The 16,750-nt window shown below is 38.9% G+C and overlaps 2 protein-coding genes across 10 annotated transcripts in view; one reads left to right on the forward strand and one right to left on the reverse strand.

The window, feature by feature from the left end:
- Window positions 1-15: 15 nt before the first annotated feature.
- On the forward strand, window positions 16-5,204 carry RPS6 (ribosomal protein S6). The gene is made up of 6 exons (XM_031609994.2): window positions 16-135; window positions 911-1,042; window positions 1,919-2,129; window positions 2,723-2,869; window positions 4,252-4,409; window positions 5,067-5,204. The coding sequence occupies exons 1-6, from the start codon at window positions 130-132 to the stop codon at window positions 5,160-5,162; spliced, it is 750 nt and encodes a 249-aa protein (XP_031465854.1). The 5' UTR covers window positions 16-129; the 3' UTR covers window positions 5,163-5,204.
- Window positions 5,205-6,502: 1,298 nt separating this feature from the next.
- DENND4C (DENN domain containing 4C) overlaps window positions 6,503-16,750 on the reverse strand; it is a 76,633-nt gene continuing 66,385 nt past the window's right edge. For 5 of the 9 annotated variants that reach the window (XM_090132330.1, XM_090132335.1, XM_090132336.1 and 2 more), the window contains 3 exons: window positions 15,738-15,891; window positions 14,621-14,685; window positions 13,510-14,392 (listed from right to left, as the gene is read on the reverse strand). In XM_090132330.1, the coding sequence (XP_089988456.1) occupies window positions 14,145-14,392; window positions 14,621-14,685; window positions 15,738-15,891 (467 nt within the window). In that variant the 3' untranslated portion in view covers window positions 13,510-14,144. Of the gene's footprint in view, window positions 7,159-8,812; window positions 13,317-13,509; window positions 14,393-14,620; window positions 14,686-15,737; window positions 15,892-16,750 lie in introns of those variants that run through there. The other 4 variants (XM_090132337.1, XM_090132332.1, XM_090132333.1 and 1 more) reach the window with 3 other exon arrangements.

The raw sequence follows: 16,750 nt of genomic DNA on the forward strand, positions 1-16,750 counted from the left end.
ATTGGACAGCCGCGATCACGTGGGGGCGGGCGCGACGCTGGCGGGCCGCTCTCGCGAGGCTTGGCGAGTGTATGTGCGGGTTGCGGGCGGAAGTGCGGCCTTTTTGTGCGGCGGCGCAACTCGGGGAGGATGAAGGTAAGTCTGTGGAGGCGGCTGGGGCAGTGCTGCAGGACGGCTGGGTTCCCGCGCCACAAATGAGCCCGGCGCTGCCTCTGGGTCTGCTGATGGGGTCCGATGGGCTGCGACGGCGGGATCGGGGCGCTTCTGTGGGCTGGATGACGGTGGATTGCGGATGGTTCGAGATGGCGGCCGCGCGGCTCCGTGCCCCATGTTGGGGCCTCTTCCTGGGTTGCGGGCTCTGGGTTATGGGTCGGGTCGCTATGTTATTTAGACTCCTTACGACGGGCAAGAGTAGAAGGTTCTCACCGGGAGCAGCAGAGCCCCAGCGAGGAGGTATTGGAGCTGGGCCTGCTCCTGTGGCCTTGTCTCTGGGAAAGTGCTAGGCAGCTGTCCCCGAGACTACTGGCTCTGCAGGTAGCCCTCGGGAAACACAGGTGATGACTAAGGCATAGCACGGCTATTTCAGGTTGCCTGTGTTGTTTCTTTGATAATATACGTGCAAGGAAGGGAGTACAGCTTTCTGTTACCTGTACTGTCCTTTGCTTGTTGGCAGTCAGTTTAGAGGGCATAGTGCTCTACTTGTGGTGAAGATAGTTGTAGAGGGTTTTGTATCATTCTTGGCACACATGAATCTGCAAGTGCGGTAGTAAGAGGTTACTGCTAGTAAGCAAATAGAAGCTTTTGGATTTGAAATGTCAAGGTGAAGCTAGCAGTTCAACGCTAATTTTCTCGGGAAATGTCACGTGAGAAGTTTCAACTAAATTATTTATTATTTTTTTCCTACTGTTAGCTCAACATTTCTTTCCCAGCCACTGGCTGCCAGAAGCTTATTGAAGTGGATGATGAGCGCAAGCTGAGAACATTCTATGAGAAGCGAATGGCCACGGAGGTTGCGGCTGATTCTCTTGGTGAGGAGTGGAAGGTAAGAGTCAGAAAGATGTGTCAGGTGCAGTCAAGTTGCCTGAGTTTTCCAGTTGATAGGGAATTCTGTGTTACATATCTGGCAGGGATGTTGAAAGCATCTCTTAAAATGTATATGGAATTTAATGAATAGGCTAGGTTGTTCTTTTTTTTTTTTTTTTTTTTTCAGTTCACATCTATTAAACTGTTTTGCTGGATTTTTAAATAGTTTTCTGTTCTTGATTTGGGTATCCTGCCAGCATTCAAGACAAATGAAGACTGTACCACAGAAGTCTTAATTGTGTACCGAACAAGTTCAAAGATTGTTTAAACTGTTAAGTGCACGTGAGAAAAGGCATGTTGAGCTTGATGGATAGTTTTGGAATAGCCAAATGTCAATATGGGCAGTCCAGCTGAGCTTGAATAAGCTGATATATGTTGCTGCTGTCTCCCCAAGGAAACCAATAAAAGCTGTTTTTTACCCCTGACTCTTTAGTAGAAACTCTTCTTTTGTATGCATATATGCAGTTAGTGATGTTAACAGACTTTGGCTAGGTTTAGCATGCAGGAGAAGAAAAGGTTAGTAGGAAGGGTTGGGGCTTAGTTTAATGTGTTTTATGCTAACTTTTAATAAATAGGAATTTGCTGCTTGGATACATTTCTGAAGAGGCAATACATGCTATTTGGTCTATGTAAAGACACATTTTACATCTCTGTTAAATAAAAAGCCCGAACTGTTGAAATGATGTTTGTTAAAGAAATACTTAGTGTCTGCAGTTACAGTAACATATCTCATGGTACAGCATTTGTTAGGAACAGGATGTTGTCATCTCTGCCTCTTCTCATTGAACTGATAGGGATGTGAGCAACTAAGAGGTGTATTTCTCTGTTTCTGCAGGGCTACGTTGTCCGGATCAGCGGTGGCAATGACAAACAAGGCTTTCCTATGAAGCAAGGTGTCCTTACTCATGGACGTGTCCGCCTTCTGCTCAGCAAGGGCCACTCCTGCTACCGCCCCAGGAGAACTGGAGAGAGAAAACGCAAATCTGTTCGGGGTTGCATTGTTGACGCCAACTTGAGTGTTCTGAACTTGGTCATTGTGAAAAAGGGTAAGGTGAAGCAGTCAGTAGATAGAAATAGGGCCCTGCTTGCTAGTGGCTGTAAAATTCTGTAGAATACAAACTGTCTCAGTCTTAACTAATGCACTTTGAAGTTCTTTAGACATCAGTCTAAGTACACATTGAAGTTCTTTCTGAGCATTATATTGTAACTTTTAAAACTGATCACTGGGAACTGAAATATTTTCACTATCACAGCAACATTATTGCATTAAATCAGAAAGTGCAGTCGGAGGTTGTACTACTGGCAGGTGTACCCCAGATATTATCTATCTACATAAGCTGCTCAGAAAGTAATGCTTCCTATGTCTTTCCTTGGAAATGACAACAGATCCAAAGACCATAATAACATTATTTGATAGAGCAAGTTCTCAGCTACAGAATGCTACTTTTCGACGTAGGCACCACCATTAGCTATACATTTTCATCAGCAATGAACAAGAGCAAATGTAATAAAATAGGAGGCATTACTTTTGAAGCAACCCTCGTAGCGTCTTGCTTTTATAATGCATGTTAAATTAAAAGGCAGATACAGTTTAAGAGATGCAGAGTTATTTAACGTATCTAAACTTGCTTTATCAAAGGTGAAAAGGATATTCCAGGGCTGACAGACACAACTGTGCCTCGTCGTCTTGGTCCCAAGAGAGCTAGCAGGATCCGCAAGCTGTTCAATCTCTCTAAGGAAGATGACGTTCGCCAGTATGTTGTGAGGAAACCTCTGAATAAAGAGGGTAAGAACTCAGGTTTTACAGCACTGTGATTGCATGTCATTTTCAGCAGATACTGAGTTTCATGAAGTGAATGATATATAGTAGTACAGCAAGGGGTTTACTGTCATAGTATTAAAGCTCTGTCAGCTGTTAATTTATGGATTAAACAATAGACATTTCCCTTTTTCCCTCATTTCCATCCCACCACTTTTCTCTCAGTCTACTTTGGCGGAGTTTGAGTTTAAATATTTTACAGATCGTAGTGCGTAGTGTCATTATTATTAGTTCTAATAATCTGAAAGGAATTTTAATAAACTAAGGACTAATTTGGGGTAGAATGTCCGTGAAACTTACACATTAGGTGGAGGAGAAGAGCAGGATTGTATAGAAGGTACTGTTAAGACTTTTCCCCAGTGCGTAGAACAAGCTACAAAATGATCTTTTCTTGAGAGGGCGCTGTTCTGCTGCCCATTCATCTGTTTTTAGAGCATGTAATATGTTTCTGTTGCATTTGATCAGGTAACAAAAACGGTAAGGATTAAAAAAAGGATTAAAATAACAAACTTAGTAAAGAATTGGCAGTACGGAAGCTTCTTAGGAAAAAGACTGAGAAGTGAAATCTTATTTTCTGCATCGTTGGAACTGTAGTGTCTGTTAAAGACTGTGATTCTTGTCGACACAAGACAGTGCTTGTGTCTACTGTAGTTAAGCCGGATTGAGTAGTGAAATTTTACAGATGTGTATGTGTAAATGGAATTCCAAGGTCACAGCCTGAAACCAATGGGTGAGCTATGTGAGTGCCTGGAGCAGAGGGGGGGGAGGTTTAGAGCCACCCCTTCTGTCTCCATGATACCTCCCTTGCCATCTCAGTCTGCATGGGTTCCCCTTTCCCTTCACCCTTCTCTGCTGCAACATAAGGGGGAGGGTCACATCCTCAGCTCATCCTTTTCTCCAGACTCATACAGGGAGGGGTGAGTTAATTCCTCTTGGATATATTTTCCTATAGCACCTATTCCTCTGTCATTGCCTTCATTTGCCTTACAGTGTGTATTGTTTGTAGTAGAGTTCAGAAAGCTTGCTCTGAAATTGAGATGATAAATTTCCCAGTTATCAAAATGTTTTCGGTATAGGGAAAATGTTTTCTGACAGGTATTTTGAGAAGCAAAGTATCTTCACAAAACTGCAGAAATTTAGAGATGTGATATTTAGTGTTTCCCTACTGATAACAGATCAGTGTTAAGACTGTATTCTTTTAATGTTATATGGACAACAATTGGGTGATTTAGAGTTAGTGATAATAAGTGTTAGAGTAAGTGGAATGTGCTATTTTGCAGTGGCTAGAGGGGCTTATATCCTCTCTGGAAGATAGCTTGTCACACTACTGATTACTAATTTGTTTTAAGGCAAGAAACCCAGGACCAAGGCTCCTAAGATCCAGCGACTAGTGACTCCTCGAGTTCTGCAACATAAGCGCAGACGTATTGCCCTGAAGAAGCAGCGCACTCAGAAGAACAAGGAGGAGGCAGCAGATTATGCTAAGCTCTTGGCGAAGAGAATGAAGGTGCGTTTACCCCTCGTAACATGGCTGTTATCTCATGCCTGAGAATCATGACATTTTATAAGCGTAAAAATGTACTGTAGATAACTTTTACTGGTATCTGAATGCAATTGTGAATGTTTCTAGCAAACAACTTTGTGAAAGTTGCTATTCGCTTTTGCCAGTGCTGGGAAAGCAGTTCTATTGATGAGTTTCATCTGTTTCTGAGAGCTGATTTTGAAGAAAATAGTGGGCTGTTACAGCCCATGACAGTGGCATGTTTTTGCAGTATGAATTTTAGTTTAAATTAATTTGAGTCTGACTAGGATGCTCCATTAGAATCCAGAGTTTGTGTTTGAACGTAAACCAACAGTGATGGCTGAAGTAGTACTCCTAGGATATTTAGCACAATATTAAGTGTTTTGTGACTTCCAGACTGATGGAAGGTAGACAGACCTCTTGTATGTCCTGAATTCTTCATTAATATTTCCACTCTTACTTTGGAAACTGATCTGTATGGGTTGAAGACATATGAATTTGCACGGGTTTGGTACTTACAGAATTCTTTTGGTCTGGGAGCAGTTTAATTCTGGATTTTCTTTATGTGCTTAATAATGCCTAACACAACACTGTGCATTTCTTGATGGTTTTTGTTTTTTGCTTTTCGTTTTTGTTTTTCAGGAGGCAAAGGAAAAACGCCAGGAGCAGATTGCTAAGAGACGCCGGCTTTCTTCATTGAGAGCTTCTACATCTAAATCTGAGTCAAGTCAGAAGTAAAGATGTACATGATACTGAAAATAAAACCCTTTTGTGGTTAAATTTTACTGTGAAACTTCAGTGAATATAATCCTTGGCGATGTCTTAAAATAAATGGTAGTCTAGACTAACTGCAGCACTCAGACCTATATGGAAGCTCAGTCTGTTCTTCTTAAGAACTTGTAATGCTTTTTGTGAAAGGCTCCAGTTTACCTTGTGCATACATATGGATCTTTTAGAAGCAACATTTACCTGCTAGAACAAAACCTGATCTTGTGGTTCAGAAATAGTTTGCTTTTTTCCCAGTCTTAAACATTAGATAGTGTTTCCAGATGAGGGACGAAGCCATTTGCTTTGAGTATATGGTAAACTCTACTGCCTTAGGTGATTTTTGGAAGAGTTAAGTGCAGATATTTCACCATTTTGCTCTTTAAATCATTACTGGTACAGAGAATGAGTAAGCCATCTACCAAAATGTTTCATTTAATAATTTCAGTCCTTTAACTTAGTCCTAGTAGTCTGCATGTATTTAGAATGTATTTAAGTTGTATTTTGTGGAGATCAATCAGTTTTAAAGGAATTCTGCTGCAACTGCATATAAATTAATTGATGATGGAATAGGATGTGGCAAGATCTTTAGGTGCCCTCAAATAGTCAGTATCTACTTCAGTATTTCCTTCACATTTGTGCTTCTCTTTCAAGTACAAAAACTTGAACTCATAAAGCTTTACCACCACTGTAGAAATCAGAGCTGCTGAACAGGTGATTTGCTGGCAGTGGATAATGGACATGGAAGGATCAAATTAACCATCCTTGAATTATGGTTTGAATTAGGAATTGAAGCATAATCATTTCCAACTCAGAGGCAGCTAATAAGGTAGTGTTCAATCTGTCTATCTGTTAGCACTATACCACACTGCCACAGGTTTTGCAGTAAGGTTTTGCATAGCCAGCAGCTGCAGCTGTCATCTTAACATCAGTTCAAAGTCTGTGATACAGAACATAGGTGACAAACTTTAAGTGCTGTCTGGCAACAGTTGCTTGTGGTGATGGGATGGCTGCTCCACAAGGCTGAAGTTGTTCAGAAAGCTTGAAGCTCAGCTGTGAAATAGGTACCTGACTTTTCAGGAAAGTAATGGACTTTGGATACAACTTGATCTATTGCTATGTGGATCTCCACAACCATGGAACTGAAGTCATTTCTCCCACAGTAACTGCTACAGGGCTGTCCCTGACTCTTGCAACTAGAACAGCGCTGGTACTGCATCAGTGTTCTGGCTGTTGCTGAGTGGTTCTGGCACAGCAACAAGGCTGGCTCTCAATCCTCTCCAAAGGCTGGGAGGCTAAAAGTGAGCAAGAGGCAGGTTGGTCACAGGGTAGACAAACTACATCATACTAAGCAATAAAAGCTGGGAAAGGAAGAGGATGCTGAACAGCATGTCTCTCTAACTCCTGTGCATATATTGAGGGGCCTTACTTCCCAAGATGTGGTTGAACCTTGCTTGATGTGATGTAGAGAAGAATTATTCTCTCCCTCTGCTTCTGTTTTATTTATGAAATGACTCTTTTCTCAACCCATCAGCCTTTTTTCATCTTATTTTCTCCTCCTTGCTCTTTCAAGGAGGGGAAGTGAGAGAGTGGCTCGCTGGGGCTTAGCTGTGTGAAATCACCCCAGCAGAGCACCACGGGGAACAGTAGCAGTGTCTTCCCCCTTGCTGCCTCAACAGATACCACCAAATGAGATTTCCTCATCCAGCCTTCTGAATCTTCTCTAGGCTGAACAGCCTTTCTCACAAGCACTGAGTGGCACAGAAGGATCACTGCTGTCCACCTCTGCTGTATTAGGATTGCTGTCTTTCATGTAAAGGCATGCTCCTCAGTCATGGTGATACTGGATCCCTGAGGAAGCTTAGATTGTTTCTGCCACGCTGCGCTCCAGCCCATACTGGTACGTGAGGTTATTCCTCTGCAGGTGTAAACTTTTTAGCAAGCAACATTATTGAAGATGGCAGAGAACCTGTGAACAAACAAACAAAAAGCAACCCAAAGTCTTAGCAGTGCTAACAAGGTTATAAAAGAAAGATAAACTATTCCTGCAATTTCCAACTCCTGATGATATTCACAAGCTGTTCCTGTTATGCATTCTTGTTTGTTTAGGTGTCTGGTTCTGCTATTTTTACTAGCAGATTAATGAACTGGCCACCATAAGGGAAAGCATTTGAAAGACATTCAATCAGAAAGACCTGAAGCACTTGCCAGTAACTGGCAATATCTACTCTTCAAATTTTGTCTGTCAATTTTATTTATTGTTATTTAGAACCTAAACATGAAAACAGGAGGTAGGAGACTCGCCAGCATCTCTTGTGATCTGCAGGGGTGCATTGCTGAAAGCATAACTCAGCAACTTCACTGCTAAGTTACTGAAATAGACCTCACAGCAAGTGTTTGTTTAATAACCTGCACCCACAAACCTGTTCTCGTGCACCTGATTAACGATGCTTTTCCTGGTGAGCAGAGAGCAGTAACAACTCTGTGATTACAAAGCCATGGTCCATGTCTTCCCTTTAAACACAGCTTCTGCCTCCTTCAGCCTGTTTTTCATTTTTTTCTCTAGCTATGCTAGTCTTATGTATATGTGGTTTGTTTATGGTCCCTCAGAGCCATCTTCTCTTATAAACGAAATCTGCCCAAGACAATGGTATCCACAGTGGTCAGTGGCTGAAGTTCCAGACGGAGATCAGTGATAAGTGTTGTTCCTCAGGGGCCAGTACTGGGACCAACACACTTAATACCTCCTCAATTATATTAACAGTGGGATCGAGTGCACCCTCAGCAAGTTTGTGGGCGACACCAAGTTGTGTGGTATGATCAACATACCTAAGGGATGGGATACCACCCAGAGGGACCTAGACAAACTTGAGCAGTGGGCCCAGGAGACCCTCATGAGGTTCAGCAAAGCCAAGTGCAAGATCTTGCGATTGGATCACAGCAATGCCTGCTATCAGTACAAGCTGGAGGACGTAACATTAGAGCACAGCCCTGCCAAAAAGAACCTGGGGGTACTGGTGGATGGGAAGCTGGACATGAATCAGTGGTGTGCCCTCACAGCCCAGAAAGCAAACCATATTCTGAGTTGCATCAAAAGATGCATGGGTAGCAGGCCCAAGGAGGTGATCTTGACCTTCTGATCTTCACTGGTGAGGCCTCACCTGGAGTACTGCATCCAGTTGTGGAGTCCTCGGGACAGGAGATACATGGAGGTGTTTGAGTGATTTTGTTTCTGGTTGGTTGTTTGGTTTTTTGTTTTCAACAGTGGTGAGGCACTAGAACAGGTTGGCCGGAGAGGTTGTGGATCCCTGGAGACACTAAAGGTCCAGCTGGATGAAGCTGTAGGTGTCCCTGTTCATTGCAGGACATTTGGATAAGATGATGTTTAAGGGTCTCTTCCAACTCTAATGATGCTATGGTTCTACAAATCTGGGTGGTTTTTTTTTCTCTCTCTGTCCCACTTCAACTGTTCTAGCTCTTTCCCACTATTAAGAATTCATTAAGATGCTATGAAAAAAAGGCCCAGAAGGCAACTGAAAGTCTCTGAATTTGCAAAACTATAGGCTCAATTTGCATTTAAAATTAAATTCTGCCGAACAGTCGAATAATTGAGACTTCACAAGGGATTTATACTTACTTTATTTTGCAAAACACATTAAAAATCGTTTCTTAATCTAGGATATCTATACAAAATTCAGAATATGTAGAGTGCCCTTTTAAACTCAAGCAACATTTTTCAAATTTACAAAAACATTACAGAGAAACACTTGTTAATCAAAGCACAGTAAATGGATGCCATTTTTCAACAGTTCAAAACAGTCTCTAAACCAGTGCAAATTTTATTGCATTACAGAAAACTTTCCAACTCAATAAATTCATAATTATTCACACCACATCCTTTCATCCTCATTACAATACAGTTTATTTTAAGCTCCTAAAAGGAGTTTAATGTGCTTCTAAGAACAGCAAACAGTCCCTTTTATTTGCACCACTGACTGATGCAGACTGAAAGACAAAAAGGAAAAGCAATCAATTTCTCTCCTCACATGCATGATATACAGCACAGTAGAAAACAGAACTAGAGTTCCATTCAGAACTTCAGTCTCAAGCTTTAGAAGTTAGAATGGTGTCTCATTTGTTTTTTTAAAAAAGGCCAATGAGGAAAAGCTGATACAAAGAAGGCACTTTGAAGTTTTTATTAGTTGGAACTGGAAAAAAAGAAGCATCTGTGAATAAGATATCCAGCTTAACATTTAATTAAAGTTATCTGCACTGAAGTAGCTGTTCAGTTAACTTTAAGAAGAGAACTTACAAATTTTAAAATGAGAAACTACTGTGTGAATTTTTCACCCACTTATATTTTAACGAATTATTTTTAAAATGTCATTTCAGTGATCTGATTTAGCACACATCTTGGAAATAGGCCACTATGTTGCAGCTACTGAAATAAAATAGTAAATGCAATGACAAGCACATTCTTCTAGCTGCAACAATACAAAAAGCCATTAACTCACAGTTAAAGTGGAATAAAATTACTCAAGAGTCCAATGCAGCTTGAGCTTAACCAACATTTCTATTTCTTGTTTCAATTCTGCAAAAATTAGGTATTTTGTTAGAAACAGACAAACTACTGACAATATCTGGGTGAAAGGTGCTAGATATCTTACCAATGTAACTGACAGCAATTCAGCATTCTTAGGGCTAGGGAACTTCTCTCTGTAAGGTTTGTTACTGTAACAAAAACTTTCCAACTTCTTGGGCTCACTTGAAATTCCACTAAGAGTGGAATTCTGCATATGTTAACAGGCTGATTAGCACCCTCATTCTGTACAAACACTACAGGTTCTGAATGTAATATTTGTCTACAAACATTTTCTTCAAGTTCATACGTAAGAATTCCAATGCACATGCAAAAGAACCATGTCCTCCTTAGCACCAGCTGTTCAGTTACATGCCAGACTACAGAGAATATTCAGAGGCAAGGATAAGTGAGAAAATGCTATTATTTCTGTTTACACTGAGAGGCAAACAGAAGCAAAAACCAAGCTTATCTCCCTCCCTCCTCCTCAGCACCTCTGTTCCATTGTTTTATGCATTATGTATTCATATAACTTTGGAATACTATGTGTAGGCGTGAAATAAAAACATTTGTAGGTAACTAGGACATTCCTACATAGTCCAAGAAGTTCACACTGTTGATAACTGCAGAGAAGAATGTATTCTGCCTTTACTGATTTATTTTCAGAGGGACAAAAGTGTTTTCCAGTTGACTAATATTAAAGCAGGAACAAGAAGTGCCATCATGTACCAGAGAGAAAGCAATATAGAAGCAAACCTTTGGTTCCCAGTTCAATTATTATTATTATTATTTTGTGAACACTCTTTTTGTGGTTTTATTGTCTTATTTTCTTAAAAAAGCATCTCCTTATCTGAAAACTAACTGAAAAAAATAGTTTAAAAAAATTCAGAGTTCTCTTTTTTCTCTTTTTTCTCTTTTTTTTTTTTATTAAAGAACTAGCCGAATTGTTAGGTGTTACAAAAATCCAAGTTATAAAGAGTAAGTGCTCACTTTTGCCTCTGTATCTATGTTAGAAGAGTTAATTTCAGTAGGCATTTCATGACTTTAAGTAATTCCAAGTAGGAATTCCACTATTCTGAAATTCAGGTACAAAACAGAGGAATAAAAGCTAATTTGTAGTGTACAAAAACTTCAGTACACAGAAACAAATCAAAGCAAGTTAAACTCTCTGCAAAGATGACCTAAAATCTTGCAGTGATCCTTCTCAGCATTGTTATTTTTTCTGCTCTAGTTTAGTCATGTACCCAAGTTAGCACTAGATGCTGTGACACAATTTACTTTGGCAGTTTCTATAATAATACTGCCAATTAATTGCCCAATTTTCAGCAAAAGATGAGAAAGCTGTTCTTCAATGAAGGTGATCTGCATACTACTGTTACTTATTATTATCTCATTTGCAATGGTGTAAAAGTAAATTGAATGTCACCAGTTCCATAAAAAAACACTTAATGGATACACTTTTTTTCAATTTAATGAGCTTGGAGATTTTAACAGTCACTATAAGGTTGCCTCCTTGTACGTTGTGTCACGATCAGAAGGTTTATCCAATGAACGCTCAATTATACTTGCATAGCTGTATGTTTAAGATCAGTACGAAAATATAAGATTTGCCTTTTTATATATAGAATTATTAAAGTATTTGGAAGAATGCTTTAGAGATTTAATCTGTTTAAAAAGATGGAACCATGCATGTAAGTTGTCTAAAAGGAGAAGAGGATAAAATATCAAGAATCAGGCTCAACTCTTCCATTGATATGGAGGTCTGAAATCTGTAAGCAACTATTTATAAAACCCAAAGAATAAAGAACATAAAAGAAAAGTTGTGTTCTTTGCTTTTAACTGTTGAAGTAGCACAACATTTTCATCAGGAGAGAATCTGTCCAGGCAATATCCCCGTACTGAATTAGGACCAGCACTGTTAGACAAATGGCAAGAATCAGTCTATAATGCAAACATATTCTGTCATAAAGAGTGCAAATCCATTGTTTCAGTCTTTCAAGAAAAGTTGTTTTTGTTGTTTCAGCTAGAACCTCCCTCATCATTTTCAAGAATGACAACTTTGAAGACTGGTATGAAAGTGAATGTAGTTCCACCCATATGGAACTACAGTTTTAGCTGTGCTCCTTTAACATGCTACAAATCCTTCTGTTCTTTCTCCAGGAACAACTGTATGAGAAAAACCCATCAGTAAATTTCAGAAAAAAAAAGAAAAAAAAACCTGGAATAAATCTTTCCATATTTCTCAAGTAACAGACAAATCTAAACTACAGAGCTATGTCCAGGCTCTTCTTTTCCAAAGATATGACCGCTGTTGTCAACTAGTATGTGAGGTGAGGAAGTGTCTTATCTAATAGAATCAAGCTGAAGGTGGATTTACGTTTTTAGATCATTCATTCAAGCAATTCATTTGTGTGAAGTCACACCTTGAAGACCGTATTTATAAATAAATTTTAATTGAAATATTAAATTTGGACTATCAGTGCAAAACAATTAACCCACAGGCCAGTATGAAACCATGGGGGAAGGTAATAAAGATTTCAACAGAAAGAAATTTTCAAAGCATACTTGCATGCAGTATAAAGCATGTTTTGAGATAAGGTCTGTTTGACATACCTTCTCTCAATCCCATTGTCATATAAGCTTCCTATCTTGCAGAAAGCCTTCAACTTCTGAGCCACTTAGTGTAGAAGCCTATAATTCCTTTGCAGAAAACAGCAGTATGTCCATATGATCTTCAATTTGTTTGACAGACAGGACAACTGGGAAGTTACTAGGTTTTACAACTGTAGGCATACACTCAAAGACCATTTTGAATATTAATTGGAACAAAGGTAAGGACAAAGGTAGCAATTTTAGGTACTGTGATCTGTTAGAAGCAACTGCATTGCAATTTCCAATCCAAGGACTCAAATATTTACATGCATACATATATACTGCACAACAATGCAAAAGATCCCCTTGAAGTAAAGGTCATTTTAAAGAAGTACTGAAGGACTTAAACAGTCTGTATCAAGAAACGTCTTTCATTAAAATACATTCCTTGATATTGATAGCCTTTAGGAAACTTACCAACTGTAGTTTCCTATTTAATTATCACCTTTCTGAACAAGTTGATATTGAAGGGGCAAAGATTTAAGGAAAAGAAAGGAAAAACATACACAGGAAAAAATGCAGATAAATCACTGAAACCAACTCACCCTATTAAAACATTTTACAAACATTTTAACATACTTTACACTGCATCTCATGAGATGAAAGACAAGGTTATACACTGTAGATCCATGAAATTACTGTGACAAGTTGCTCAATTATCACCTTCTACTATTCAAAAGCATGTATGTATATCCCCATACTCCTTTTTTGTTCACCTGCTTTTGTCTTGATGAAGTTTAGCATGTGGTTTCCTCATTTTTATATTAAAGGTGCTCCAAAGTACTTCCGACAACACTCAACTCTACTGCTTGGTGGTGCATCTATTTTCTGCATCTTTTCGAGAACATCTTGTGGCAGATTTTTATGTGCAAGTCTGTATTCGCTATCAAAGACTTCTGAAATACAAAGAGCATTATTTAAGTTGTTTAAGAAACCATGTCTAGTGCGCAATACTTTTCCTATAAAAATATTTCTGGTGATTTTTATAGAATAAAAAATATTATCTTAGGATAACTGAACTAGCTACCGTTTTTTTTTTTCCAAAAAGATTCTATCAAAGAAACAAGAAAGCATTTAAAGGCTGAAACATCAAAAAGCATTGTAGTGAAAGCACAACAGGCAAAGAGTTCTGCTTCCAAGATACTTCATGTCACATGGCTGTGAGTGAGTCCCATTGCTTGCATGTTGCCAAACAAATGTTAGAGGACAGCAGGATGGGATGGGCAAGCAGCTATGTAGAAAACACAGAGCTAGTGCAAGATATGTGAGATGGGAAAAAAAAGAAAAAAGGCAAGTTCTCAGTCTTGCAGTAACACTTCAAGATAAAGGTTGTTTAAAATAATTTAACACTTGTTTCATAGAATCAGAGATCATTAAGACTGGAATAGACCTTTAAGATCATCTAGTCCAACTATCTACCTCCCACCAATATTGCCCACCAGCTCCATAATTACTACACCTACCCTTTCCTTAAACACCTCCAGGGATTGTGATTCCACCACCTTCCTGGGCAGTCTGTTCCAATGCTTAATCACTCTTCCTGAGAAGAAACTTCCTAACATCCAACTCAAACCTTCCCTGGCACAACTTAAGGTTACCCAGGAGAACTGATCAAAATCCACTTCGCCACAACCTCCTTTCAGGTAGTTGTAGAGAGACGTAAGGTTTCCCCTGAGCTTCCTCCTCTCCTCATTAACAATCCCAGTTCCCTCAGCCACAACCCACTAAGACCTGTGTTTCAGACTCCTCACCAGCTTTGCTGCCCTTCTCTGAACACACTCCAGGGCTTCAATGTATTTTGTGTAGTCATGGGCCCAAAACTGAACATAGCACTTGAGGTGCAGCCTCACCAGCGCTGAGTACAAGCAGACAATCACTTCCCTGCTCCTGCTGGCTGCACTATTTCTGATACAAGTCAGGAAGTCGTTGGCCTTGGCCACCTGGGCACACTGCTGGCTCATGTTCAGCTGCACTGCAAGGGGTAATCATTTCAAAATTAATGGCCCTGTGTGGACTGAATTTTCAGAGAAGTGGAAAGTACTTCAAGAGTGACAGCCTAGCACTTTTCTTTAAAATGCACAAGTGAAAAGTTACTTAGAAATACAGATGTCAATTTTCTTCACTGGTTTTCCTATAGAATATTCACATATGTTGTACACATATCACATACACTACAAAATTCACTGTATTTTTCACTTACCAATGTCAATGTTCTCTCTTCCAAGAGATACCAGAGACAGGAACAGAATTTCTCTGTAAAAACTCCTAGGAAATATTTTGAAGGGTAAATAAATGAACTTGCCAACTATTCTTAGTTTAAAAAGACACTACTCTTCCATTATATAGTTTCTGCAGCTGTTCTTTTAATCATGTTTGTAGATCACATAGATTCTTCACATGTCCAATAGTTTGAGGTTTTCTGAAGCCTAAGTATTTGCCATTAGATTATGAAGCTGTATTAACCATGGATCTCAGTAGTTACAGTAGCTCTGAAAATCTCCCTGTCGAACATTCCATACAGCCCCCAGAAAAACAAGAAATGTAGAATCAAGCTTCAACTCTATTAATTCATTTCTGCCTGAGGGTGAAATACATAGAGAGAACTTATTTCACAGATCAGCTATACTTTTTTTGCTGTTTGTTTCAGAAAGTAAAGATCTCTCTCAGAAGGGGTACTATCAAACTGGGTATTAATATTTACCTTGTGAAAGATTCTCCTTTAGGCAGATCAATCTTGTTTGTTTTTTGTAACTACAAACCACAGAAGCACAGTTCAATAGACTCCTGAATGCACTTTGGAAATTACATACTTCAGACTGTGCTTTCGTATGAAGCCCTTTTTGAATTACACAAATGGCAAACAGAGTGTCTCACTTCACTTGGGATTATGTTGCATCCCATTCTATTAGTCACTTCTACAAGTTGGCAAAACTTCTGTAGCTGTATCTAGGCAGTTTGTAGACTATTCCAGATTATGCAACAGCATGCTGCACTTCTGTACTTAGTTAGATGTGGGGCAACACTAAAATACACAAAGTACCTATATCTTTTTGAATTCATTTTTAAATTCATTAAATTCATTAAATTAAATGAATTCATTCTGATTAAATAGTTACATTTGTTTGATTTTGGATGAATTCTGGCTACAGAATGCATCTATTTGTAAACACAGCATTAAGAATTAGACACAGTGTTGAGTGGACATAAAAGAACATTAATATTCCCTAGAAGTCCTTATGGAATTCTCAGTGTGAAAAGTATATGGTCTGATCTTTAACTCTGAGTGGCAAGAAAGTAAAAAGAGATTTTCACTTTACCTCTGTCGTTTCACATCTGGTTTAACTTTCTGTAGAAGGAGATGGATTGGTTTAACGACGTTATTATGCTGAATACTCAGTTTAATGTTCTCCAACAAAGTGTTTGTTGCCTGCTGATCTTCTGCCACTGTAGAGGGTTTCTTTTCAGAAGAATCTGGTTAAATATAGCAGTTTAGATTCTTAGTACAGCAAAGATAAGGGTTGTTTTTTTCCAGTTCAACATGCAGAAGGCATTTCAGAAAGTGATATATATGTACAGAATCTCTACTCAGTTTACACAAATGCATCACCACAGAAAGGCTCTGTCTCCTTTTAGACTTTTCTTCATCGCAAATGGGAAGTATCCAGACTCTCAAGATCCCAGATGACAGAGAAGTACAAGAGACTATAGAGTCTCCAGCTTCATATGTTAGCTGTGATAGTTTAGATATATTGCTGTAATTAACCTTCTTGGAATGAAATTTAGATTTTTTTTTTTCTTTTCCTTTTTTTTTCCAAAAGAAAACACCATCAAATTTCCCAGGAAATTCACTTTCTTGAAATTCACTGATAACTCAAAACCAGAACTGGCATGCTGCTACAAAAGTTACTGTGAAAACATGCTGAAAATGTGCAGATTTTAAAAATTAAAAAGCAGGATGAGAAGTTAGGTCAACAAAAGAATTTTTACTGATCATCAGTAAAGTAATTCTCAGAACCAGTGTGCCACATGTGATGATTTTTCATTCTTCCAAACTAAACAATAATAGACAAGGGTTTTCTTGGATCTCAGTTTTTGGCAGTCAGGTAGACTGCCAAATGCATTTATTAATGGGATTTGAAACCTTTCATTCATTTATAAATACTATAGATACTATTTCGAAGTACTGTTTTCTACTAAATTACTGTACAGCTATAACCAGATGATACCAAACATTCAAATCACGTGAAGCTTATTTAATAGTGAATTAGAACAAATCCTCCCTTCCTGTGTGTAAGTGTATAGCATATGAAGAACTGGTTACATTCTTTTT

Source organism: Phasianus colchicus, chromosome Z (assembly GCF_987193195.1).
Source record: "Phasianus colchicus chromosome Z, bPhaCol1.hap1.1, whole genome shotgun sequence".
Classification (NCBI taxonomy): Eukaryota; Metazoa; Chordata; class Aves; order Galliformes; family Phasianidae; genus Phasianus; species Phasianus colchicus.